This window comes from Tenrec ecaudatus, chromosome 2 (assembly GCF_050624435.1).
Source record: "Tenrec ecaudatus isolate mTenEca1 chromosome 2, mTenEca1.hap1, whole genome shotgun sequence".
NCBI classification, from domain to species: domain Eukaryota; kingdom Metazoa; phylum Chordata; class Mammalia; order Afrosoricida; family Tenrecidae; genus Tenrec; species Tenrec ecaudatus.
Genome location: NC_134531.1, coordinates 144,265,794 through 144,292,202, shown reverse-complemented (window position 1 = coordinate 144,292,202; position 26,409 = coordinate 144,265,794). Strand labels below are relative to the sequence as shown.

At 40.3% G+C, this 26,409-nt stretch overlaps 1 protein-coding gene across 1 annotated transcript in view; it reads left to right on the top strand.

The window, feature by feature from the left end:
* Positions 1 to 26,409, top strand: part of CDC23 (cell division cycle 23) — a 35,852-nt gene that overhangs the window by 6,363 nt on the left and 3,080 nt on the right. The window contains exons 3-10 of the mRNA XM_075541616.1: positions 5,419 to 5,556; positions 8,512 to 8,554; positions 9,001 to 9,106; positions 9,242 to 9,374; positions 11,396 to 11,573; positions 11,659 to 11,756; positions 11,922 to 12,003; positions 26,248 to 26,401. Of these exons, the coding sequence (XP_075397731.1) occupies positions 5,419 to 5,556; positions 8,512 to 8,554; positions 9,001 to 9,106; positions 9,242 to 9,374; positions 11,396 to 11,573; positions 11,659 to 11,756; positions 11,922 to 12,003; positions 26,248 to 26,401 (932 nt within the window). The remainder of the gene's footprint in view (positions 1 to 5,418; positions 5,557 to 8,511; positions 8,555 to 9,000; positions 9,107 to 9,241; positions 9,375 to 11,395; positions 11,574 to 11,658; positions 11,757 to 11,921; positions 12,004 to 26,247; positions 26,402 to 26,409) is intronic.

Below are 26,409 nucleotides of genomic sequence, written 5' to 3'. Positions count from 1 at the left end.
TTGGGCACTCTCGAGAGATCTTTGGGGGCAGATTTGCCCCTGGAAGACTGCGGCATGCACAGGCACTGGTTGTGGGTCCAAGGGAAACGAGTGCCTCGGCAGCTCCAGTCTCTCCTTGTCGTAGGGTGAGTGCGTTGTGTTCCAGGTGTGAGGGCTTTTGCTCCTTTACATGGAGTTGTGATCCATACTGAAGGGTGCCGTGTCTGGCTTTCATCAGTAAGTGCTCCAAGTCCTCTTGGCTTTGAGCAAGCAAGGTTGTGTTATCTGTATATCTGAGGTCATTGATGAATCTTCCTCCAATCCTGATAATGCATTCTTCTTTACATAGTTTATCTTTCTCTGATTATTTACTTAGCATACTGGCTTATTTTGAATAAGGGTGGTGGAAGGATCCAACCCCGATCCACACCTTTCAATCTATTGTGTGTGGGTGGGTTGGGGGGGGCACCAGAAAGTTTGTGGAAAAATGAAAAGATCATGGAATTTTCCTAGGAACTTAAAAAAAATCATTTTATCACAATCCATCCATTCATCCATTGTGTCAAGCACATTTGCACATATTTTGCCATCATTATTCTCAAAACATTTGCTTTCTATTTGAACCCTTGGTGTCAGCTCATTTTTTCCCCTCCTTCCCTGCTCCCCTCCCCCATGAACCTTAGATAATTTATAAATTATCTTACACCATCCGACGTCTCCCTTCACCCATTTCACCACTGTCTGTCCCCCAGGGAGAAGATTATATGTAGATCCTTGTAATCTGTTCCCCCTTTGTCCCTCACCCTCCCTCCACCCTCCTGGTATCACCACTCTCACCACTGGTCTTCAGGGGATCATCTGTCCTGGATTCCCTGTGTTTCCAGTTCCTATCTGTGCCAGTGTATATACTCCGGTCCAGCCAGATTTGTAAGGTAGAATTGGGGTCATGATAGTGGTGGGGAGGAAGCATTCAAGAACTAGAGGAAAGTTGTATATTTCATCATTGCTACACTGCACCCTGACTGACTCCTCTCTTTGCAGCACTTTGAAGTCCTTTTGAGTCAAAGCCCAAATATTTAAATATTATATAATCTATAGTATGTATATATTTGTATAACTTTTATAGTACGAGTGATGTTTATCAAAATTCATTTTTTGTCATGATCTTGTTTCTTGACATTTTGTCTCCTGTTCAAAAACAGTGATGCTTTCTTACTCCAAATATGAAAGGAATTGAAAAAGTTCATGGGAAAATTACTTATCTTGTTAATTTAATTGTAAAAATGATACAGTGAGGGGTGAAAAAGTAAGCAAATGGTGAGCAGGTGTGAAAAGGGCCATTAGATTCTTAATTTAAATTGCCACACTTGGCATGTGTTGACTCAATGAAGAAAGCATTAGGTATTTTGGGGGGATCCAGCTTTGTGCTGGTGATGTGTAGGACAGGAAAGATGAGAATGATGTTATTCACATTTAATCAGTTTATCTCAAGGTTTCATGTTTGTAATTTTTGTACTATCTAATTTTTTTCATAGAGAAATGTAACTGTTAAAATATTTCAACAATAGTAACTGATAACCAAACTTTCTTGGGGGTAGAAATAGTATAATTAAGAACACAGTTCAAGGAGGCTTCAAAAAGTTCGTGGAAAAATAGAATTTTAAAAAAAGGAATTTTTTCATAAACGTTTTAAAGCTCCCTCATATTGTATTCATACAAGTCAGAAGAAGGAAGAGAATTCTATATTCTGTCATATTGTTATTGACTCCACTTTACAAATAAAAATGGGTGCTCACAGATGCTCTGGTACCTCCCTAGTAATGTCGTGAGACTAGGGTGTCAAGGATTCAGAATGTGGAACCAGGTCCATAACACCGAAGCCTGTGTACATCTGTAGAAGTACATTTCTGCATTTGTTGTGTGTGTGTTTGTAAATTTTATTTTCTTCCACAACTTACTTTGAAAGCTTTCAAACCCATCAGGAAGTTGAGAGAACTCCACCCCTGCATCCAGTAGATTCTGAGTCAGGAGCCCTGGTGGCATAATGGGCTGTGAGGTGAATGAGCTGCTGACCTCAGTCCCCAGCTTTCCGCAGGAGAAAGATGCGGCTTCCTACCGTCAAGAACTACAATCTTGGAAACCCACGGGCACTTCTACCATGTCCTGAAGAGTCACTATAAGTTAAACCCTATGATCCCTAAATTCAGTAGTTTTAACAATTTTTTCTTTTTGCTTTCTTATTTTCTCTTTCTGAATAAATCTGAATCGATTGTCAAACTATTTGAAAGAAAGTTGTAGATTCTCCAGCAGGTGTCTCCTGATGAAAAAGAACATTATACTTAACTGTTACATGAAATAAAATTTAACATTCATATAATATTTTCTGATTTGCAGACCAATTTAGATTTTGTCTGTTTATCCTAATGAACGTTCTTTGTGACTCTGATGGCTCCAGGATCCAATAAAGAATCATGAATGGCATTTACTTGTCATCATATCTCTGTAGTATTTCTTAATCTGTAGTTCTCCACCTTTTTTTTAATTGAGGAAATAAACTATTATTTAAATGAAACATAGAGTAGTTATAATTGTGTTACTACACTGGTGACAACCCTTTACATAGACCCTCTGATGGGGTCCGCCTGCTCCCTTCTAATAGCTGTTGTCTCGCGCTTTTCGCACACTTCGCCTTTGTTACACTGGCCTCCTGTTGACCTGCAACGTGACAAGTACAAGTACGTCTCAGGGCCTTTGTGCTTGGCTTTTTATATACTGGGCAGCTAACCACAAGATGAGCAGTGTGAAACCATCAGCATCTCCTCAGGAGAACAACTCGACTTTCTCCTCCTGTGATGAGTTACAGTCTTGGAAACCCACAGTTCTAGTCCATCCTTTAGGGTTGCTATGTGTTGGAATGAACTTGATGGTGATGAGGTTTTTGTTTTGTTGTTAAATTCTTTTTCCAAATCTCTTCCTTAAAAACCTAGATGTCTCCGCTGTCATGCTACCTTACCATGAAGGTCTTTGACTGCTTCATCTAAAATGAACACCTTTCATCAGTCTCACCCTCTGACTGTGTTTTCTTTTTCCTCATGGCACACATACATTATCATCTAATACTCTTTGTTGTTAGGTGCTGTCGAGTCCGTTCGAATTCATAGCAACTTTGTGTGTAGCAGATTCAAAACACTGCCGGTCCTGCTCACAGTTGTGTTGCAGCCGCTGTGTCAGTCCATTTTGTCAAGGGCCTTCCTCTCTTTCACTGCCCCTCTGCTTTACCAAGCAGGACGTCCTTGCCGGAGGATGGCCTCTCCTGATAATATATCCGGAGTTTATGAAAGGAAGTCTCACCGTCCTTTCTTCTAAGGAGCATTCTGACTGTACTTATTCCCAAGACAGGATTGTTTGTTCTTTTGGCAGTCTACATATGAGCAATTACTGGTCTGTTCTACAGTTGGCCTCTGGCCTGGTTTTAGCTGCTCAGATGGAGCGTCTTCATTGTTTTTTCCCACACATGTAGTCAGTTTGATTTCTGTGTATACTACCTGGAAAAATTCACATGTCTGGTTGCTTTTTTATTGTTGAAAATGGTATTGATGTGAAGAAATTGTTGGTCTTATAAATAAAATTCTAACGTGATCTCCAGGTTCCTATCATCAAGTCCATAATTTCCAACTATTGTTCTTTTTGTTTCTAATTTTTTAATTCCAGTTTCCTGTAATTTTCAGTCTGTCTTGATTGCATGTGGTCAGTTTTAGACGGAAGACATTGGTAAAATACATCAATTTAAAAAAATAAAAAATATTTTTAAAACCCTAAAATTTCTTCACTAGCTTTAATTGTTGGTGCATCAATTTGAATAATGGTTGTATTGACTGGAGTCCTCATATGCAGATAGATATTATGCTATCACAGACAGTTTTATATATATTTTTTGAAGTTATTTTGGTCAGTATTATATTTTAAGAGAGACCTTGACATATCTTTTTTAAAAAAATCATTTTATTGGGGCCTCTTACAGCTCTTATAACAATCCATACATCCATTGTGTCAAGCACATTTGTACATATGGAATATCCTTTTTGACATTGAATATGACACCATTTGTCATTCTTGGCATAGTAAACAATATGATTTTCTGATTCAAAATGGGCAATACCAGTCCATTTCAGCTCATTTATACATTTCATTTTTGACTGACTTCCAATGTTCTTAGATTCATATTTTGTACATTCCAAGTTCTAATTATTAAGAGTTGTTTGCAGCTGTTTCTTATCATTTTGAATTGTGCTCCATCAGCAAGTGGAGGTCCCCCAAACTTTACTCAATCCGTACCAGTCTGGCTGATTCTACTTTGAGAAGGCAGTTCTTCCTCAGACATGTCTTGAATTGAGTGCCTTCGGAGCTGAGGGGCTCATCATCTGGCACTACGTTTGACAGTGTGCTGCTGCTATTCATGAGGTTTAAAAACTCATGGCAATCAAGTCGATGCCGACTCGTCGTCGACCCTATAAGACAGGGTAGAACTGTCCCTGTGAGTTTCTGAGACGGTAGCACTTTACGGGAGTACAAAGCCCCATCTTTCTTCCGAGGCGCAGCTTGTGGTTTTCATCTGCTGATCTTGTGGATCGCAGCCCAATGCATAACCAGTTCACTACCAGGACTCCTTGGTAGCTGACAAAGTTCCTGCTGATCATAGAGTCTTCAGGGCTAATTCTTTAGACATGGACAGCCTATTCCTTCTTCACAGTTTGTTCTTCGTTGAAAGTTCTACTGAAACAGGTTCAGTTTGGATGACCCTGCTGGTATTTGAACTCCTAGTGATGCAGCTTCCAGCATCACAGTCACACACAGCCAGCACAGTCCAGCAAACAACCAGACAAGTGGTGATCATCAAATATTAGGCATTTTAGTTTGATCTCTGGCTGATGAAAAATAAGCACGAAGATAGGGACTTTGTTTGGTTCACTACTGCATCCATAACAACAGTGCTTGGCGTTTAGTAGGTGGTCACGAACTACTTGTTAAATAAATGAATAAATAACCTTTATCTTGGTAAATATGTCAGTAGTTGTGTATACTTCTTAGATATTTTTAACCTGTCCTAAAAAAAAAAGCAATGGTGATTTTATTGCTGTCCAGTTGATGCTGACTCACAGTGACCCTATGCGGGGATCCAAGGCTGTAGTTCACCATGGAGCAGATCTGCTCATCTTTCTCCCTGGAGCAACTGATGGATTTGAACTGCCCACCTCTCAGTTAGCAGTCCAGTGCTTCTCTTTTATTGATCCACTCAGTATTGAAAAATGACAGGCAGCTTAGGTTTTGGGGAGCAGGAAATAATTATATTTTCTTAGATCCTAAACGAATGAATATGCTTCCTAGATTGAGAGCTTCTGATGTCCTGTACCTAACCACGTATAAACTTGCCTTTTCTAGGAGGATGCCCAGGATATGGATGCCTACACCCTGGCCAAGTCCTACTTCGATGTCAAAGAATACGACCGAGCAGCACACTTCCTACATGGCTGCAGTAGCAAGAAGGCCTATTTTCTGTACATGTATTCCAGATACCTGGTGAGGGCCACTTCAAGATATTCCTCTGCTCTCTCTTCAGTGGGAAAAGTTTAACCGTTAAACGCTTAGCAATGGACCAGTGAATGTCCATTGTGAATGTACGTACACCCACAGCTCATAGCAGTGGTCTAGAGGAACGAGCAGAACTAGTCCATTGTGTTTCCAAGGCTGTGAATCTTTGTGCAGCAGACCGCAGCACTTTCTTCCCGGGAGCAGCTGTGCGTTCGAACTGCTTTAATGTTAGCCGCCCACTGTGCCACAGGGAATCCTTGATGTACCCTCCTGGCATGGATTTATACTCATAACTCAGGACGAAGGACAGCTATCTGCCTTTGCAATCTCCTTGGAGCTTCTCAGCACCCCCACTATTGTACACTTTGGGGAACACTTATTTATACAAACTGCTTTTAAAAATTATTTCAGCTATTCGTTTCCATATTTTAATGGGAAGCTTCTAATTGTCAAGTCCAGTAGCTTCTTGAGCTTGTGGACTGTGTTTGAGTCATCTTGGTTTCACAGCCCAGTATCTTCTCAGCTTTTATTAAATGCATCTACTATGCTTTAAAGACTTAATCATCCATTTCTATTTTAGGCATTGGTCCTAGGTGCGCACATTACTACTGGGTTGTTGCTGCTCCCTGAATGCCTGAATAGATGGGGTTTGGATTAAGGAATATGAGGGAGCTTTAAAAAGTTTGTGGGGAAAAAAAAAACTCTCTTTGCATACCATTCTTTCATGAGCTTTTCAAAGCTCCTCCCCTCCCATGTATACATATATCCATATATGCTATGGTTATTCAAGAATAACCATAAACTTTAGCAGCCCCTTGCCTGTATGCATACACGTTTACAGGTATATTTAATTATGGACTTAGTAAAGAGGCACCATGTTGGCGCAGTGGGTTAAACATAGGGCTGCTAACTGAGAGGTTGATGGTTTGGGCCCACCAGTGACTACAAAGGAAAACTTTGTGGCCATTTACTACTTTGGAAACCCTAAGGAGCAGTTAGTTCTACTATGTCCTTATAGACGCTTTGAGTTGGAATCCACTCCATCACAATGGGTTTATCTATTAAAAGTCATGAGTTTACAATATTTCTAATTTCTGCACAGCATCACAAGATGCATTTTAGCTTTTTCTTTTGTATATTTGTAACTTTTTCCCTATTAGAAGCTTGATTCCCTTATTCTTGATCTGTTTATTAATCACTCCCCTATATGCAAGCAGTTTCCATAGCCGGTGCTCTCAATCATCTCCCCCCACCCCCGGCAAGTATGGATACTTTCCTCACCCTACTTGCCAGACTGTGGGGTGCTTGTCTCCTGTGTGTGGACTTTTAACTCCTGTGTTATGTCACCTTCCTCCCTCAAGGAATCTTTCTTTATGTTATTTAGACTCTGACACACTGCTCTCCCATCCCTTTTGGCCCCCACTCAGCTGCACAAATGCCTACTTTGCTCTCTGCCACTTAATAGGGTTTTTTTTTCTTCCACTTAAGACTTAATTATTCCTGAGGCCGGGGAAGCCCCATAACCATTATGTTTTACTGTGGGTACTTTTCCGTGCATCTTAGATTTCCAGCATTGAAATAGGGCGATGTGGAACTCATTGACAGTTTTTCCTCTATGGAGTAATTACCTCTCCTGACTCTTTACATGAACAAACTAGCAGTCACTTAGGTAACATAAAATGCCCATTTTAAAGAAATTTGAAAAAATTCATTTTTTACACATTACTTTTATTTGTGCCGGAGCACTAATTTATGTAAGTTATAGCAGAAAGGGAAAGAGCACTTGTTGAAGTTTGGGAAAAAGTTAAAAGAAACAAAGCCACTATTTACTTTTGAACTTTGTGTTTGAAAATGTAACTTTTAGCCAGATTCACCTATTGTGTGCATTTGTATCATGTGCTTGATTATTTATCTTTCTCCATACACAGATATGAAGGGGCTTCAAAAAGTTTGTGAAAAAATAGAATGAAATACTATACAATTTTCCACAGACTTTATGAAGCCTATTTGTATATACAACCATACTTCAATATTTCTTTTCTTAGGATAAGGATATTATACTACATAGCCACAGTGTAGTTGGCAGATTCAGTACATTTAAAATTAATAGTTTAATCTACTATTGAATTTCAATTTTGTCAATTGATAACAGTGTCCTCTTCTACAGCATTTTCCTCACTCTGACAATATTGGATCATGACTTGAATTTAGTTGTCTCATCTCTAGTCTCTGGAACATTTCCACCACCTTTTCTATTTTGACCTCTTATGACATTGACATTTTTAAAGCTTATAGTCTTCTTCTCCCCTTTCTTTTAAAAATTAGAACATTCTTCAGTTTTCAACATTTCCTTAGGATTTTTCTCTGATTGCACATATCTGGCCACAATAGGATGTAAGTGATGATCCAGTCGAGATGTCTGATTTCTCCACTCTGGAGTTCTTATCATTTCCCTTGTAGTCTGTTGGAATATTCTTTTAAGACCATACAAATATTGTATTCTTCGTTGAAAACCCCATTAGATATGATATTCCGTGTTAACAGCTGCCTGACACGCTCTTCCTGGTGCCACTGCACAAGATGGCTTTCCGATTAGAGCGCGCTCTCCATAGCCACTAGCCAGTACTTGCCCTCCCCTTCTTTTTTTGGTCATCCTGTTCTAAATAAGAGCCTTCCCTTCCTTTACCTCTTTACTTACTGTCAAGACAGATTCACTGATTCCCTTTTTTAAAAAACGGCTTATAATTCATTTTGGACCTAACTATTTTGGTCCTTAGATTGTCCAAGATTTGGTCAGTGGGAGCCCCCAAATAGTTGCTTAAAATTAGTAACCAAAGCAAAAACCATTTTGGTTGAACCTTGGCCTCAAGAGTAGGTTCAGTTTACACATTTGCGATGTGTTTCAGAACAAGCTGACAAAAGAAATGTTGGTTTCTCTTGCAGTCTGGCGAAAAGAAGAAGGACGATGAAACAGTTGACAGTCTAGGTACGTAGTTCTTTCCTCTCACCTTTGGGCTAAAGCACAGGTTTCAGCCTCAAAGGCCTATGGGAACTAGCAGGTAAAGTGAATGTGTGAAGGGATGGAGGAAGACTTTGCACATGGTTCATCTCCGCTGGCGGCTAGCACTCATCTCTGCATTGCCCTTTCTCCTGCAGCCTGCAGCCAGGAATGCAGATGCTTAGTTGAAACGTTTGGTTTTTAGATGTAGATAACTATTTTAAAACTTTGTTAAAAATTGTGTGGGCCTAGCAAAATATGACAAGAGACTAGGCATCAATATGTGATTTTGGGTTGTGAGCAGTCTCTCCCATTTTCAGTCTGTGCTCGTAGTTCCTGATGTAACTTTGATTGATGCCCAAGGGAAGGTTGAGGTCTCTGAAAATGAAGACCAGCTGCCTTCCCTTAGTTCAGAGACTTTGTTTCTTGTCTAGGTCCCTTAGAGAAAGGACAAGTGAAAAACGAGGCTCTTCGAGAACTCAGAGTGGAGCTCAGCAAAAAACACCAGGCTCGGGAACTTGATGGATTTGGCCTTTATCTGTAAGTATTACAGTGGTTTGGAGCTTTTGAAAGTATGGTGTCTAGAATAGAAAGGAAGTCATAATTTCCCCTGTGACTGTTTCCTTTTTTCCCAGGTTTGTTAATCTCTCCTGCAATCCTTTTCTTCTGTCCTAGGTATGGTGTGGTGCTTCGCAAACTGGACTTGGTGAAAGAGGCCATTGATGTGTTTGTGGAGGCTACTCATGTTTTGCCTTTGCATTGGGGAGCCTGGCTAGAACTCTGTAACCTAATCACAGACAAAGAGATGGTAAACTGAGATGCGCGAAATGAAAAGCCCTTTACCCGATCATGTAATTCTGTAACAAGGGAGGGGGACATTCTTTGTTAAACCCTTGCCTATAACTAGCTTCCTGCTGCTGCACCAGTCTGTTTCACTGTGGTGGGACTTAAGTGTTCATTTGAACAACTAAAGTCTAGTTTTGTTCAGTAGTTGCTCTTGGATTTACATTCAGTGGCATTAGAATTTTAAAAATATCTTCATGCATTCAAGTTGTAATGTAACTTGTTTTATCAACAGAATATGATTACACTTTCTCCATTAATTCCAAAGATGTTGCAGGAAAGACTTCTCTGAATTAAAAATATTTTTCAAGTCTCTTCTGAGCTGTCATGGGAGTCTATGAAGATATGGAAATTTGTTTTTTTACGAAAATTGCTTTGTTACCCTAGTCGTTTGAAATGATTATGAGGACATTGTCTCTAGAGTTTATCGTTCTGTTCTCTTCAGTAGTTACTGGATGGAGCAGCACCCTTTCTGGGGGTGAATTTGAAGCCCCTGAGGCTGGTTGACTGCCCTGATAATCATGTGTACTAACAACTACCAAACATGTTTCTAAGTTTTATCTTGGTTTTCACTTGTATTCATCTATCTCTACTTGTCTGGTAGGCTTTCATGGAAAGCTTTGTTGTGTCACTGAGCTTACATATACAAAACCAAATATTTCATCTTGTTGCCAAGTTCTTTGTCTTCTGAGTTTGACAGACTCTGACCTTGATTTTGATAGCATCCCATTGTGACACTCCCCACCCTTTCACATGCAGGGCTTTGCCTTGGCTTCTCTTACTATCATGTTTATTATCACAAATTTGGATAATTGTAGGACCTTTCTCTTTAGCTTGCCCATGCTTACACTGCTACTTTTTTTAAATTATAAGATTACTTATTTTTTAATCATTTTATTGGCACATAATCCACACATCATGCAATCCAACAGTTCAGTCATATCAAGAAGAGCTGTACAGCCATTGCCACATCAGTTTGAGAACATTTTCTTCCTTCTTGTCCTCACTGTTATCAGCTTCCCATTGCCCTCCACCCTCCCCTGCCATTCCCTCCCCTGCTACTTTTTTAAGCCATTCTCCATACTGTTTAAGCTTACTTTTTATTTATTTATTATTATTATTTTTAATCATTTTATTAGGGGCTCATACAAATTTTTTTTACAATCCGTACATACATCATTTGTGTCCAGCACATTTGTACATATGTTGCCACCATCATTCTCAAAACACCTGCTTTCTCCTTGAGCCCTTGGTGTCAGCTCCTCATTTTCCCTAAGCTTACTTTTTAAACACGCGTGTAATCATGTTATTCTCTTTGTACTGATCTCTTGTTTTATCCCATTTCCATTTATACCAAGGGGTCCCTTCACCTCCTTGTTCTGTTTCATTTTTCGGTTACTTCTCAGCACATGGCCTTCCTTTAAAACAGGCAAGGTTCCTTTTCATGCCACCTCACCGTATGTATGTATTTCCCCTTTAGAATGCAGTCCTTTCTTTTTCCTGCCCTTAATGCAAATTCTGTCTATCCTGCAAGACTCACCTCAAACCCCATCATTTCCTGAAGTTTTCCTTAGCAAGACCATTTTCCCCTCTGTGCTTTCGAGTTATATTGCTCAGTTTTAGTGCTTAATCAGTTTAGCACTGTGTTCTTTATTAGGTGCTTTAATACAATTTGGTAGGAGCCTTGTTGGTGCAGTGGTTAAGTACTTGGCTGCTAAGACAAAGTTGAGCAGTTGGACCCGCCAGCTGCTCTGCGGGAGAAAGGTGTGGCAGTCTGCTTCTGTAAAGATGACAGCCTGGGAATCCCTGTGGGCAGTTCTCCTCTGTCCTAGGAGAGTCATTATGAATTGGGATTAATTAGGCAGCAACAGGTTTGGCTTTTGAAAATATAACTTTGATGATAAATTCCGTGGGACAAGAAGGATAGTTTCTTGATGTTCTTTTGGAAGAGAGGTATTAAATGTATATCTCTCTTTCTCCTGCCAGCTGAAGTTCCTGTCCCTTCCAGACACCTGGATGAAAGAGTTTTTTCTGGCTCATATATATACGGAGTTGCAGTTGATAGAAGAGGCCCTGCAGAAGTATCAGACGCTCATTGATGTGGGCTTTTCTAAGAGCTCATACATTGTTTCCCAAATTGCAGTTGCCTATCACAATATCAGAGGTGAGTGAATGAGGGCCGTGAAATCCCGTCAGACCCTAAAAGGCACACTGCAGCTGTTTTCTCAACCCTTATCTCTTTTCTGCAGATATCGACAAAGCCCTCTCTATTTTTAATGAGCTCAGGAAACAAGATCCTTACAGAATTGAAAATATGGACACTTTCTCCAACCTTCTTTATGTCAGGGTGAGCTCCTCTTGCTTGGACTTGACTTACCCCTTTTGTATTTTAATCTCTTAGGCTGGATTGCCACCCAGTCATTTGCCACCCAATTAGTTGTATTTTAACTATAAGCAAAATAATTTAGAGGGACGTTTTTTATTCTTAGATCATCTTTCTCTTTTCTTCCAGAGCATGAAATCGGAGTTGAGTTATTTGGCTCACAACCTCTGTGAGATTGATAAATATCGTGTTGAAACGTGCTGTGTAATTGGTAGGAGCTACTGTATTTATCTTTATTTTAAATACCTTTACTGTAATGAAGTTATAATGTAAAAGTAACTACAACACAAGTGAGTGAAATGAAAAGGAACCAAACCCCTTGCTGGTGATCCTATAGGGCAGAGTAGAGCTCTTGGAATAGAACTCCCTAAGGTTTCCGACGCTGTAAATCTTGATGGAAATGGAAAACAAACAAAACAGGTCTTTCTCCTGCAGAGAGGGTCGTGAGTTTGAACCTCTGACCTTGTGTTTAGCAGCCCAGTGCTTAACCCAGTATGCCATCAGAGCACCTAAGAGTGTCAAAGGTAACAAAGTTATGTATACTATAGAATGCCAAAGTTCAGTGTAATCCTACTTCCAAGACTGAACACAAATCTAGTGTTCTTTTTGTGCTAATATGAAAAAATGTGAGAAAAAAAAGAAAGAAAAAATGTGTCTTTGTGTGTGTAGTTCCCTTGCAAAAGCTACATCATTAACCATTCTGCCTAATAGCTTCCTTCCCCCTCCCCACAAGTTTCACTCCATCATGTTAGTACATCGGTTTGTATCATTTTTAATGATTGTATTTTATTATATAGATGTACTACCATTTTGAAAAATCATGTCCTATTACATAAGTTGTGGCTGTATTTGTTAATTACTACTAGAAACATCTTTGCACCAGTACACTGATTTTTGTATACTTATGTAACTTTCCATAGACTAAATTTCTCGCAGTGAAAGGATGGGTCAAAGAGGTGTATGCTCAAAACTTGAACTAAAAGTTTTCTCAAGAATTTCCAATCCTGGGTAAAGCGATGAGCCAGTGCTGGCTTCCTATATTAGGGTGTCTCAGTCTTGACACTGTTGACGTTTTGAGGTAGATCAGTTCTTTATTGTTGTTTTGGGTGATGGTTAGGGGCCCTGCTGCTGCTATCCCATGCATTGCATATTAGCAGTATCCCTGACCTAATAATTGGTTGACATAGACAGATTAATGGCATCTTGTGGCTATAAATAAGCTTGACTGGTTGTGATTGAAAGCCTAGATTCCTTGGAGATGAAAGGAAAGCACTTGCTCGTGTTGGGTCCTTTGGTGACACTAGTTCAGGATCATGCCCCTACACGTTTCTCGGTCTAACGGCAGGCGGACCAGCTAAGAGGATGTTTCGATAATTCAGTCTCGGGAGAGTGAGAGCCTCAAGTGAGGTATTTACATGACATGGAGACAGGAGTGTGGATTTAATGCTGTTTGGAAGTTGATGTCATGTTTGGTAAAGTCGAGGCGCAACGGAAAGAGGCAGGCCCTGAAAGCGGTGGGCGGCTGCAGCGGCTGCCACGGTGGGCTGCAGCGTGGGAAGTATTGCGGGCGGCGCAGGCCTCGCGGCTGCGCCCTTCTGTCGGCACAGGTGGCTGCAGGAAGGAACCCACCTGCGGGCACCTGACGACAACAGGACCGGGTCGATAATGTGCCTTTTCTGGAAAAAGGAGTACAGAGCTGTGGAAGATAGGTCGATATTTTAACCTATTCATTTGTTGTTGCGTGCCACCGAGTTCTGACTCGTTGCAATCCTGTGTGCAACAGAATGAAACACGCTTGGGTCCCTCCCATGCCCTCTTTACAGTTTTTATGTTTGAGCCCATCGTTGCAACCATTCTGTCAATCCGTCTTGTTGATCCATCCCCCTCTCTACTGACCCTTACCTTACGGACCCGTTCTACCGTACCAACAAGATTGTCCTTTTCCAGGGACGGGTCTCTCGGTGACATGTCAACATATGTAAGGTAGCCTTGCCAGCCCTTGTTTCTAAGGAGCATTCTGACTGTACTTCCAAGACACGTTTGTTTGTTCTTCTGGCAGTCCGTGGCCCTTTCAATATTCTTTGTCAACATAATTCAAATGCATAATTATGCACAATTCAAATTCTGTTGTAGTTCTTATTTACTGTCCAGTTTTCACATGTATGCGAATCAGTTGAAAATACCATGGCTTGAGTCAGGTGTCTCTTTGCTTGTGAACACTCTAAAGAAGTTTTGTGCAGACAATCTGCCCGATGCAGAATGTCTTTTGACTTCATAACTGTTGCTTCCCTGAGTGTTTATTGTAGATTCAAGTAAAAGTAAATCACTGACAGCTTCACTCTCACTGTTAATTACAACATTGTCTATTGGTTCATTTGGGAGGGCTTTTGTTTTCTATATAGTAAGTTGTAATCCATATTGAAGGATATAGTCTTTGATCTTCCATTAGAAAGTGCTTCAAGTTCTCTCCACTTTTAACAAGTAAACTTGTCCCTTCTGCCTGTCAAAGTTACTGATGACTTCCTCCGGTCCTGGCCTTCATCATATAGTCCAGCTCTCAGGTTATGTGCTCAGTAGCTAGAGGAGATAGTATCTTTCCTGATTCGAGACTGTACACTATTCCTTTGTTCTGTTCTATCCACTGCCTTGTTCCAATGGCTGGTTTCACGTGAACGCAGTTTAATGTTGTGGCATTTTCATTCTAATTGTTATGTACAGTTACTTTTGATCTACACAGTTAAACGCCTTTGCATAATGAATAAGACAAGTGAGGTGGCCTCAAGTCAGTTCTGACCCATAAGCATATGCACAACAGAAGGGAACACTGTGAGGACCTGATGCCAGGGGCTTAAGTGGAGAGCAAATGTTTTGAGAATGATGAGGGCAGTGAATGTACAGATGTGCTTGACACAATTGATGTGTGTATGGATTGTGGTAAGGGTTGTATGAGCCCCTCATAAAACGATTAAATGAATAAATTTGGGGAAAAAAGAAGAGAACACTGTATGGTCCTGCGCCATCCTTGTAATTGTTCCTCTGCCTGAGCCCATTGTTGCAGCTACTGTGTCACTCCATCTCGTTCAGGGTCTTCCTTTTTCTCTCTGCCCCTACCAAGCATGATGTCCTTCTCCAGGGACTAGTCTCTCCTGAGAATATGTCCAAAGTACGTAAGGCGAAGTCTTTCCAGCCTTGCCTCTAAGGAAAACTCTGGCTATACTTTCTCGAAGACAGATTAGTTTGCCCTTTCGCAGTCCATGGTACTTCGATTAATCTTCACCAGCATCACAATTTAAATGTATTGATTCTTCTTCGGTCTTCCTTGTTCAGTGTCCAACTTTCTTTTTTTAAAAATCATTTTGGGGGCTCGTACAATTCTTATCACAATCCATACAATACACCATGATATTACTTATGGCCCAGTTGTGAGGATTTGGGTCTTCTTTACATTAAGCTGCAATCTCTGATCTTCATCAGCAAGTGCTTAAAGTTCTCCTCACTTTCAACAAGCCAAGGTTGTGTCATCTGCATATCGCAGGCGCCTTCCTCCAATTCTGCTGCCACACTCTCCTTCATATAAGCTAGCTTCTTTGATGATTTGCTCAGCATGCAGAATGAACGAGTATGGTGAGAGGATACAAACCTGTTGCACATCTTTTCTGACTTTAAACCATGTAATATTCCTTTGTTTGCACAACTGCCTCTAGATACATGTACAAGTTCCTCATGCTTACAATGAAGTGTTCTGGAATTCCCATTCTTCTCAAAGTTACCCATAGTTCATTTGTTTTTGTTTTTTTCCCCATAGTTTATTTCGTCCACACGGTTGAATGCCTGTGCATACTCAATAAAACACAAGTAAACATTTTTCTGGTATCCTCTGCTTTGAACTTCTGGCAGTTTCCTGTCAGTGTACTGCTGCAATAATTGTTGGATGATCTTCAGCAAAATTTTACTTGCATGGGTATCAATAATACTGTTCTGTAGTTTGAGCATTCTGTTGGGTCACCTTTCTTTGCAATGGGCACAGATATGGATCCTGTCAGTTAGCCAAGGAGCTGTCTTCCAGATTTCCTGGAATAAGTGACTGAGTGCTTCCAGTGCTTCATCAGCTCGCTGAAACATTTCAATTGGTGTTCCATCAATTTGAAGCCTTGTTTTTTGGCTAACATTCAGTGCCGCTTGAATTTCTTCCTTCAACACCATTGGTTCTTGCTCATATTGCTACTTCTTGAAATGGTCGGCTGTTGCCCATAGAATCTTTAAAAATTACAAGTTGAGGCTTGAATTTTTCTTGAGTTCTTTCAGTTACAGATATGCTGAGTGTGTTTTTCCCTTTGGTGTTCTAATTTTAAGTCTATACATTTCATTACAATATTTGTCTTTGTCTTTTTTAGTTATTCTTTGAAATTTCCTATTCAACTCTCTGACTTCATTTCTAACATTTTCATTAGCTACTCTACGATTAAGAGCAAGTTTCAGAGTCTCTTCTGACATCCACTTTGATCTTTTCTTTCTTTTTTGTCTTTTTAATGACCTTTGCTTTCTTATTGTATGCTGTTCCCTTTAAAATTAATTAATTACAAATAACTTCATTGGGGATTCATACAGCTCTTATTAAAATACATTCATCTATCCATGTGTTAAGCACATTTGTACATTTGTTGTCATCATCATTTTGAGAACATTTTCTTTCTACTTGAGCCCTTGTATCAGCTGATGTTCCTTTTTGTTTTCTTTTTCTGTATGATGTTTTTGATGCCCTTCCACAGCTCATCATCTGTTATCATCAGTGTTCAATGTATTATTCTCGCCTAGTAAATCATGACTTTCTGATTCAAAATGGCCAATACCAGTCCATTTCCGTGCACTGACAGTTAGGGTATCGCTTGCTTTGCACATTCCAAATTCTGATCATTAACAGACTTGCAGCTGTTTCTCCTCACCCTCAGCAAATGAAGCACCAGGAGGCTCCACTTACACAAACAAGCTTTACTGGACTCATCGCCACGGTGATTCCATTCAGAAATCAGCTTCTCCCAGTTGCAGTTCAAGTGCCCTCAGACGCAGGGGCTCTTCCTCTGGCACTTTGCCCCACAGGGTTCTGCTTCCATTCTGTAGGTCCTCAGTATCTGACTTGGTTTCCAGTGGCTGCTCCTTTGAAGCAGGGAGCTGAGTCCTTTGTTGTCTGTTCTGAGTCTGGAAGCTCTGCTGAGACCTGTTCATTTGGGTGACCCTGCTGGCATTTGAAATACCAGTGACATAATGTCCAGCATCACAGCCACCACAGTATGACAAACTGACAGACAAGTGGTGGCACTAAAACATAAGTAAACATTTTTCTGATATTCTCTGCTTTCAGCCAAGATCCATCTTATGTCAGCATTGTTATTATGCCACATCCTCTTCTGAATTCTAACTGAATTTCTGGCAGCTCCCTGTCGGTGTAGTGATGCAATCTTTAAAAAAATTATCTTTAGCAAATTCTTGCGTGTGCTATTAATGATGTTGTTTAATAACTTCCACATTCTTTTATATGGAAACAAATATGAATCTCCTTAAACTGGTTGGCTAAGTAGCTGCCTTGCAAATTTCTTGGCAGAAGGTCCTTTGAATGTTGCATTAGTTTGTTGAATCGTTTCAGTTGGTCAGTTCCTGGAACATTGCTTTTTGCTAAGGCCTTCAGTGCAGCTTGGCCTTCTGTCATTACTAACAGTTTGTGATCATGTGTTATCTCTTGAAATGGTTGAATGTTGACCACTTTTTTTAATATATTGACTGTCGTGTTTCCGTCTTCTTTTAATGCTGACTACATCATTTATTGTTTTGTCCATACATGTACTCCTTTAATATTTCAACCAGAGGCTTACATTTTTTCTTCAGTTCTTCCACTTGAGACATTCTGAATGTGTTTTTCCCATTTGGATTTTTACTTCCATTCCTTTTATATTAACTGGGCATTCCCAGTATAGTAAACAATGTATATAGTTGTCCGATTCAAAATGACCAACACCAGTCCATTTTACCTCATTAATGCTTAGGATACTGATTTTTATGCATTCTGCTTCATTTTTGATAACTTCCAGTTTTCCTAGATTTGTACATTCCACATTGCAGTTATTAATGGATGTTTGCAGCTCTTTCTTTTCATTGTAAATCACGCCCCATCAGCAAATGAAGGTCCCAACAGTTTTGCTCCATCCACATCAAGGTCAAAAGGTCAAGTCAACTTTGAGGAAGCAGCTCTTCCCTAGTCATGTGTCACGTGCCTTCTAATTTGAGGCGTGTATCCCCTGCACTATGTCAGAAAATAGATTTTCAGTGATTAATCCCTCACAAGCAGACTATTCTTTCTTTGTAGTTTGTTCGTTGTCTGGAAGCTCTTTTGAACCCTGTCCCCATGGATGATCCACTACGGGTAACCTGTCCCCGTGGATGACCCACTACGGGTAACCTGTCCCCGTGGATGACCCACTACGGGTAACCTGTCCCCATGGATGACCGACTACGGGTAACGTAGCTGGTATTTAAAATACTGTGGAAGACCAGCATCAGAACAACCTGCAAGTGATCATAATACGACAAACTGACATATGAGTGGGGACCTATTGGCTTACTTTCTCTTATAATAAGAGTAATTTGTAGTTTTATTTAGGATTCGTTTTAGTCATCATTTCAAGTGAACTGCTTTAAGGACTCTATTTTCTCAATTTTTCCTGTTCTGTGTAATGTTGCGTGGTTCCTGACTCATAGTGGGCCAGTATTCAGCAGAACGTACCATTGCCCGGCTCTGTAGCATCCTCATGGTAGTTTTCTGTGTTGCAGTCACTGCATCAGTTCGTTTCACTGAGGGTCTTTTTGTCTTTTGCTGACCCTCTAATTCGCCCACAATGATGTCTTTCTCTAGGAATTGGTCCCACCTGATAGCATGTCAAAAGTCTTGCAATCTTCGCTTCTATGGAGCATTCTGATTGTACTTCTTCCAGCACCGTCCATAGTATATTCAATCTTTTTCTCTAGCACCATCATTCAACAACATCCCTTCTTCTCTAGTCTTTTGTTCATTGTCCAGCTTTCACAGGCATGTGAGGTGATGAACAGTAGCAGGGCTTGGGTGGGGGTATCTCGGTCCTCAAAGTGACATCATTGCTTTCTAACATTGTCAAGAAGGGTTTTTAAATCATTTTATTGGGGGCTCATACAATTCTTATCACAATCCATACCAAGAGGTCTTTTACAGCATTAAAGCAGATTGACTGCTCCTCCTATGACTGTTGATTGTGAATCCAAGTTAAATGAAATCTTGACAACTGTGATATTTTTTCTGTTTATCATGATGTTTCTTCTTGGTCCCATTGTGAGGATTGGTGTTTTCTTTATTCTGAGGTATAATCATACTTTAATCTTTATTATAAGTGCTTTAAGCCCTCTTGACTTTGAGCAAGCCAGATTGTGTCGTAACCAAATCCACTACTATTGTTGATTCTGACATGGATCCTATGTAGGATGTCTGAGACTGTCAATCGTTATGGAAGCAGATAGTATGATCTTTCTCTTATGAAGCAACTGGTGCATGTAAATTTAAGACCTTGTAGTCACCAGCCCAGTGTTTACTCCCCAGCACCAAAAGGACTCCTCGTGAAACCTTTAGGTATGGGAAAAAAATATACTTAGGCTTTTATGTTAGAGCTCATGTAGAGGAAATCAGAAAAGGGATAGAATAGAAAACCTGAATGCCTGAGATAGGATGAGACATTTTGAATGTGGCAAGAACTAACTGTGGGTAATTTGTTGATTTTATGTCTTCGTGTGAATTACTTCCTTTTGTGTCCTTTCACATGTTCCAATTTCTCTGAGAGCCAACATTTTCATATTTATATGTATAATTTTTTCTTGTTATATTTGTTCTTTAAATAGCATGTGTGTTATAACATAATAGATAAGAGCTTGGACTCTGAAGCCAAACTGCCCAAGTTAGAGTTATGATTCTGCTGTTGTGGTAGAATTGTGTCCCCACAGAATGTTGTCTAAGCCATGACTTTCATTGGTTTGGCAGTTATATAGTTATGCAGTACTATAATTTGGCAATTGTTCAACGATGCTGTCTTCCCCATGATGTGATTTGATATGATGAACTGACTCCTTGTGAGGGATTAGGATGATATAACACTAATACTCAGGCCACAGGCTGATGCTATGGAAGGGACCTTTCCTTGGATTTTGGCCTGCATCACCTTTTATCTTTCAAGAAATAAAATAGAAGGGAGGAAAGAGGGAGGGAGCTCATTACCACCAAGAAGTGAGTGATTTGCACTTGTTGTCCCTATGGTGATAACTCTGAGACCCAGGGAAAGCTTGCCAAGACTCATGGAGATCTCCGAGGACTACTAGGCTTACCGGTTTTCAGAGCAACAAAAATCTCCTTCTAGAACTGACACGAAGAAAAAGCCTTCTCCTGGGCTGGCACCCCCAGGTCGGACTTCTAGCCTCCTAAACTCAGGGGGTAACTTTCTATTTGTTAGAGTTGTAGTGATTTCTTCTTCCTTTTTTAAAAAATTATTTTATTGGGGCTCATACAACTCTTATCACAATCCATATATACATCAATTGAGTAAAGCACCCTTATATATTCATTGCTCTCATCATTCTCAAAATTCGCCTTCTGCTTGGGTTACTGGAATCAGCTCAATTTCATTTTTTCCCTCCCCCTCCCTCCCCGCTCCCCCCTCCCTCATAAATAATTTATAAAATATTATTTTATCTTATCTTACACTGCCCAGCGTCTTGCTTCACCCACTTTCCTGTTGCCCATCCCCCAGAGAGGAGGTTATATGTAGATCCCCGAGATCAGTTCCCCCTTTCTACCCCCACTTCCCTCCCGGTATCGCTACTCTCACCATTGGTCCTGAGGGGTTCATCTGTCCTAGATTCCCTGTGTTTCCAGATCCCCACTGTACCGCTGTGCATCCTCTGGTCTAACCAGGTTTACAAGGTAGAATTGGGATCATGATAGTTGGGGGGAGGAAGCGTTTAAGAACTAGAGGAAGGTTGTGAGTTTCATTATTGCTACACTGAACCCTGAGTGACTCATTTCCTCCCCACTACCCCTCTGCAAGGGATGTCCAGTTGTCTACAGATGGGCATTGGGTCCCCCTCATTCATCATGATATGATTTTTTATTTACCCTGGTCCCCTAGGCTTGAAACCTGGTCCCCTCGGCCCTTCATAATCACACATGTTGGCGTCCTGCTTCCATGTGGTCTTTGTTGCTTCTGGGCTAGATGGCTACTTGTTCACTTTCAAGCCATCTCTCAATAGCCGGGCACCATCAGCCTTCTTCACCACACTTACTTATGCACACATTCGTCATCAGTGTTTATGTGGGGAAGGTGATCACACTATGATGATTTTTGTTCTTTGTTGTCTGCTACCTAATCCCTTCACCACCTCGTGTTCACTTAGGCTTGTGTGCTTCTTCTCTGTGAGCTTTGTTGCTTCCAAGCTAGATGGCGGCTTGTTTGCCTTCAAGCCTTTAAGACCCCAGACACTATCTTTTTGATAGCCGGGCACCATCAGCTTTCTTCACCACGTTTGTTTATGCACACGTCTGTCTTCAGCGATCATGTCGGGAAGGTGGGTATCATGAAATGACCGTTTAGCTGAGCAAGGTGCTTTTGTATTGAGGGAGTGCTTGCTAGGAGGCCGTGATTTCTTTTATAGCAGCACTAGAGAACTAAGACAGATACTAAAGCTATCTTTATGACCTTGGAGACATCGCTTCAACTGTCTATGCTTAATGTGAGAATAGTAGTAAACCCTACTATGCAATTGTTGGGATGAAATATATTGTTATGTATAATTTGATACATGTAAAGAATGTATAAAAGCACTTATAATATTGCAATCTTTTAATATATTTCTAATCCAAATAGTCATGAAATTTAATTTAATGATTAAACTTTGATCAGAACTTGCCTGTCCAGCTTCCATAACATCTCCTTTGCCATCCTGTCTCCTCTAGCATATAGGACTTATACCCCACTTGTTCTCATAATGTGTTACAAAGGTTAACTTTGGGCATTCTGCCTAATGTCTGCTCCCTTCTATCTCTGAGGATTGTCTGACTAAGTGGCAGAAGCACTGATATCCTTATGCGATAGGGCATAGAGCCCTGCAGCTTGCTCTTTTCTAAATGAATGTGAAATTGAATTTGAGCTTTAATGATCTGGGAAGGCATACAGATAGTTGATATAGATAATTTCTCCTGAGTCAAGTGAAAAGCTAAATTTTAGAGAGATTAAAAAATATATATGTGGAAGTTTTATTACTTGGTATTTTTATTCAAAGGTTATATAATTTCTTCGCAACTTTCTGTTTTACTTGACAGAATATCGCTACTATATATTCATCTGCGTCCATGATTTTATTAATTTATGTGTGTACATAAAAATATTTTAAAGTGTTGATTTCTTTTGCTGCACACCCCTCCCTCTTTTTTTCCCCAAACCATTTTTTAGGGACAATGCAGACATCATTCCATGGTGCAATCGCATCAAGCAGTGTTGAACAATTGCTGCCACGTTCAGTGTCAAGACATTTCCTTCCTTCTTGAACTCATTGATATCAGCTCCCCTTCTCCCTCCCCCACCTGTTACCATACCCCCCAGGAACCCTTATTCCAGTTGCTTCCTCTGAGTTCACTGGGTTTCAGATACTGAAAAACAGAAGAACACATAACAAAGATTCAAGAAGGGCTACCTATCCATAGTGACAGAAGACATTACAGATAAACCCCAATATGGAAAAAAAAGAAAAAGCATATTGAAAACCAGATCTAGCCCCAAGTGTGTCAGAGAGAAGAGCGGGTGACAGGGTTTTAACTGTTCAGGTCAGGTTTATCTTGTTGATCTGTTGTAGTCATCTCTCCAGTACTCTATTTGATAACCAGTTTATTCCCACCCCTCCATTCTGGTTACAGGGAATCAGCAGAGGCTTCTTCTTCTTTATTTATTTATTTGTTTGTTTGTTTGTTTCTTTATTTATTTCCATTTTATTGGGGGCTCTTACAATGCTTGTTACAAACCATACATCAATTGCATCCGACATATTCACACATATATTCCATCGTTCTTTTCTAGACATTTACTTTCCATTGAGCCCTTGGGATCAGCTTTTCCTTTTTCCCCTCCCCACCTTCACCAACCCTCGTGGCACCCCGATAGAGTGTAGATTATTAATTATTTTCAAATCTCACTCCAACTGGCATCTCCTTTACCCTCTGGTTTCTGTTGTTCTTCCTCCAGACTAGGGGTGTGTGGTTATGTGCTATTCATCAAGATCGGTGCCCCCCTCCCTCCCTCTCCCCTTTTGGTGTCTCTATTCCCATTCCTGTTCCTGGGTTCCATGTGTTGTGAGTTTTATCTCTTGCCTATACCTATGTACATGCTCCCGTCAAGATTGGGAGGGGACATTGAGGTTGTGATAGCTGGGGGTAAGGAGGGGCTTATTTCCTGTATAGATCTCGCAAATGTACATTGGGTTTCCACTGTCATCCATAGCCTTCTGCAAACCAGAATCTCACAGTTTAAACTCTGAGCCTGTTCCTTCCTTCAACTTTGTATTATATAATTTGCAATGCTTGGGTCATGGATGTTGGTGTGCTTCTTTGTGGACTTAGTGGACATCCCTTAGACGGGTGTTATTTGGAAACAAGTATTTAAGACCCCAGACACTATTCTGTCTATGTGGTAGCTGGGCACCATCTAATTTTTTCAGTACAATTTGCTAAATTACCCATATCTTCTTGTGCTTCCTTCATGAAGACTAGTATTGGGCAGGGCCATGTCTTAAGAACTAATTGGAGCTAGGATTAAGTGCGAGCCCAAAATCCATTCCTGAATCTATGATTTTTATCTGCCTCTGACGCCCCTTAGAGACCTCCTTGTTAATTTATGGTAAGGATCTTTGTTAGTAGTGTCACTGTGTAGCTCATGGTATTAAGTTTTAAAACACTGTTGAGAGGGAGATTGAGCAAGTTTGGGCTAACTACATATCCTGATACCTGAATTATTCACTTGCACAGAATAAATCCTTACATGGCTGGATGCTATTTACATAAACAATGAGAGTTGGTTGTCACGCAAAATTTATACTACTATTCACTGACAATGTCAATCATGGATCTGCCAGAATAATACATATTTTAATATAGCAAGTAGGGGATTGATGTACTAAGTCAATTTTGTCTGCCTACGGACAATATTACTAGTATAACTGCCTTCTGCTTCTTCACACACCATGCAATTTCAGTCTAACCCCTTGTTTATTTGTGTTAACATGTTCATATATCATATAAAGCTATGAGGGCTCCAAAAGTTTTGGGGAAAATGGAATAAAAAGATCATGAAAATTTTCCACTACGTTTTTGAAGCCCCTTCATATGTTTATGTGTCACATACTTGAGACATGTTATCAGTGGGAATAGTCCTTGAAGAAGGACAGCATGCTTGGTAAAGCGGAGGGTCAGTGAAAAAGAGGGAGGCTTTCAACAAGCTGCAGTGAGTGGTGGGCTCAGACATACCATTGTGAGGATGGCACAGGAGGTGGCAGTGTTTTTTGTTGTTCATGGGAACAACAATAGTGTGCAGTTTTACTGATACTTGCTTTAACACCCCCCCACCAAAAAAAACACAACCTACACAGTTTATAAGATATGTTATTCTCTGCATTTTTACTTTCCTCCTGAAAATTCCTCATTGTCTGGTGCATAAGCAAATGTGGTGAGGAAAGCTGATGGTGCCTGGCTATCATAAGATATAGCATCTGGGGTCTTAAAGGCTTGAAATTAAACAAGTGGCCATCTAGCAGGGAAGCATCAAAGCCCACATGGAAGAAATATACCAACCCGTGTGACATGAAGTGTCAACGGGAACAGGTATCAGGCATCAGAAGATCCAAAATAAAATACATCGATGCAAATGATGGAGGTTGGAGTGGAGACTGAAAGGCCATCTGTAGACAATTGGACATTACCTTACAGAAGGGTCACAAGGAAGGAATGAGTCAGCCAGGGTGCAGCATAGCACAGATGAAACACACAACATTCCTCTAGTTCTTTAATGCTTCCTCCCCTCCCACTATCATGACCCCAGTTCTACCTTACAAATCCAGCTAGACCAGAACATATACACTGGGACAGGCAATCTCTCTCACCACGGAATCCAGGACAGATTAACCCCTCAGGAACAATAATGTGAGCAGCAATACCATGAGGGTAGGAGAAGGGCTGGAGAAGGGGGAGAAATGGGAAACTGACTGACTATAATGATCGACATATAACCCCCACCCCCAAGGGGATGAACAACACAAACGTAGGCAAATATGGGCAAAGGGAAACAACGGATAGTGTAAGATATGAAAATAATTTATCAGGGGTCCATGAGGGTGGGATGGTGGGGAAAAAGAGGAGCTGATACCAAGTCCTCAAGCAGAAAGAAAATGATGATGGCAACATATACACAAATGTGCTTGATACAATTGATGTATGGATTGTTATGGGAGATAGGAGCTGTAAGAGCCCCAATAAAATAATTTATTAATTTTTTAAAAAGTAAAAAGAATTCCTCATTGTCTTGGTATAGGTCTAATTCTTTCTTCCTTAAACAGATTTATATAGATGCAGTTTATATACAATAAAATTATCCATTTTAAGTACAGTTCAGTGGATATTCATGAATATATAGTTTTGCAACTAGCACCGGAAGGTACTTTAGAGGACTCCAGTCGCTCTAACAAGTTACCTTCTATTTGTAAGTCATTCCTGCTCTGATCCCCAAGCTGCAGTCTGCTCGTTATAGTTTCTAGATAATTTTTAGAAATGTCATATAATTGTTAGCTTGTCAATATAAAATTCAATTTTCTGTTGTCTTTTACTTGCAATGTGTTTTTGAGAGTCATCTATATTATAACGTATAGCAATTGTTCTTTGTGATTGCCGAGTATTCAAACATTTATCCATTCCCCAGTTGATGTAAGACATACACACCCTTTACATTCTTTCTTCATAGGAGCCTAACGTTTTTCATTTTATCCTTTCAGGCTGTTGATAATACAACTGTTCTGATTCTTATAAAGAGGGACGCTCAGAGCTTTACCATTTTAGCCTTGAGGTACTTCCTTAAAAACTTCAGGCTTCAAGGAATATAGTTTGGAAACCCCCAATCTATAATTAAGTCTAGACTTTCCCTGTCCTTTGTATGTGTAAACTCTCTTATCTAGGCGAAACTTTGTTTTTAAGTCAGAATGTGTGGAAAGTGAAAGCTATTTGGTAAATGAATGTTTCCCATTCTGTTTGAACTGGCTTTTCTGCCAGCAAAGTAGAGGATGATCATTTCATTTCCACTTGGTAGAACACTACCCATTTTAGTTTACCTTCTACTTTTACTTTTTTCTTCCCTAGGAAATTATTATAGCTTGCGTTCTCAACATGAGAAAGCAGCCTTATATTTCCAGAGAGCCCTGAAGTTGAATCCTCGTTACCTTGGGGCTTGGACACTGATGGGACATGAGTACATGGAAATGAAGAACACATCTGCTGCTATCCAGGCTTACAGGTGAGCTT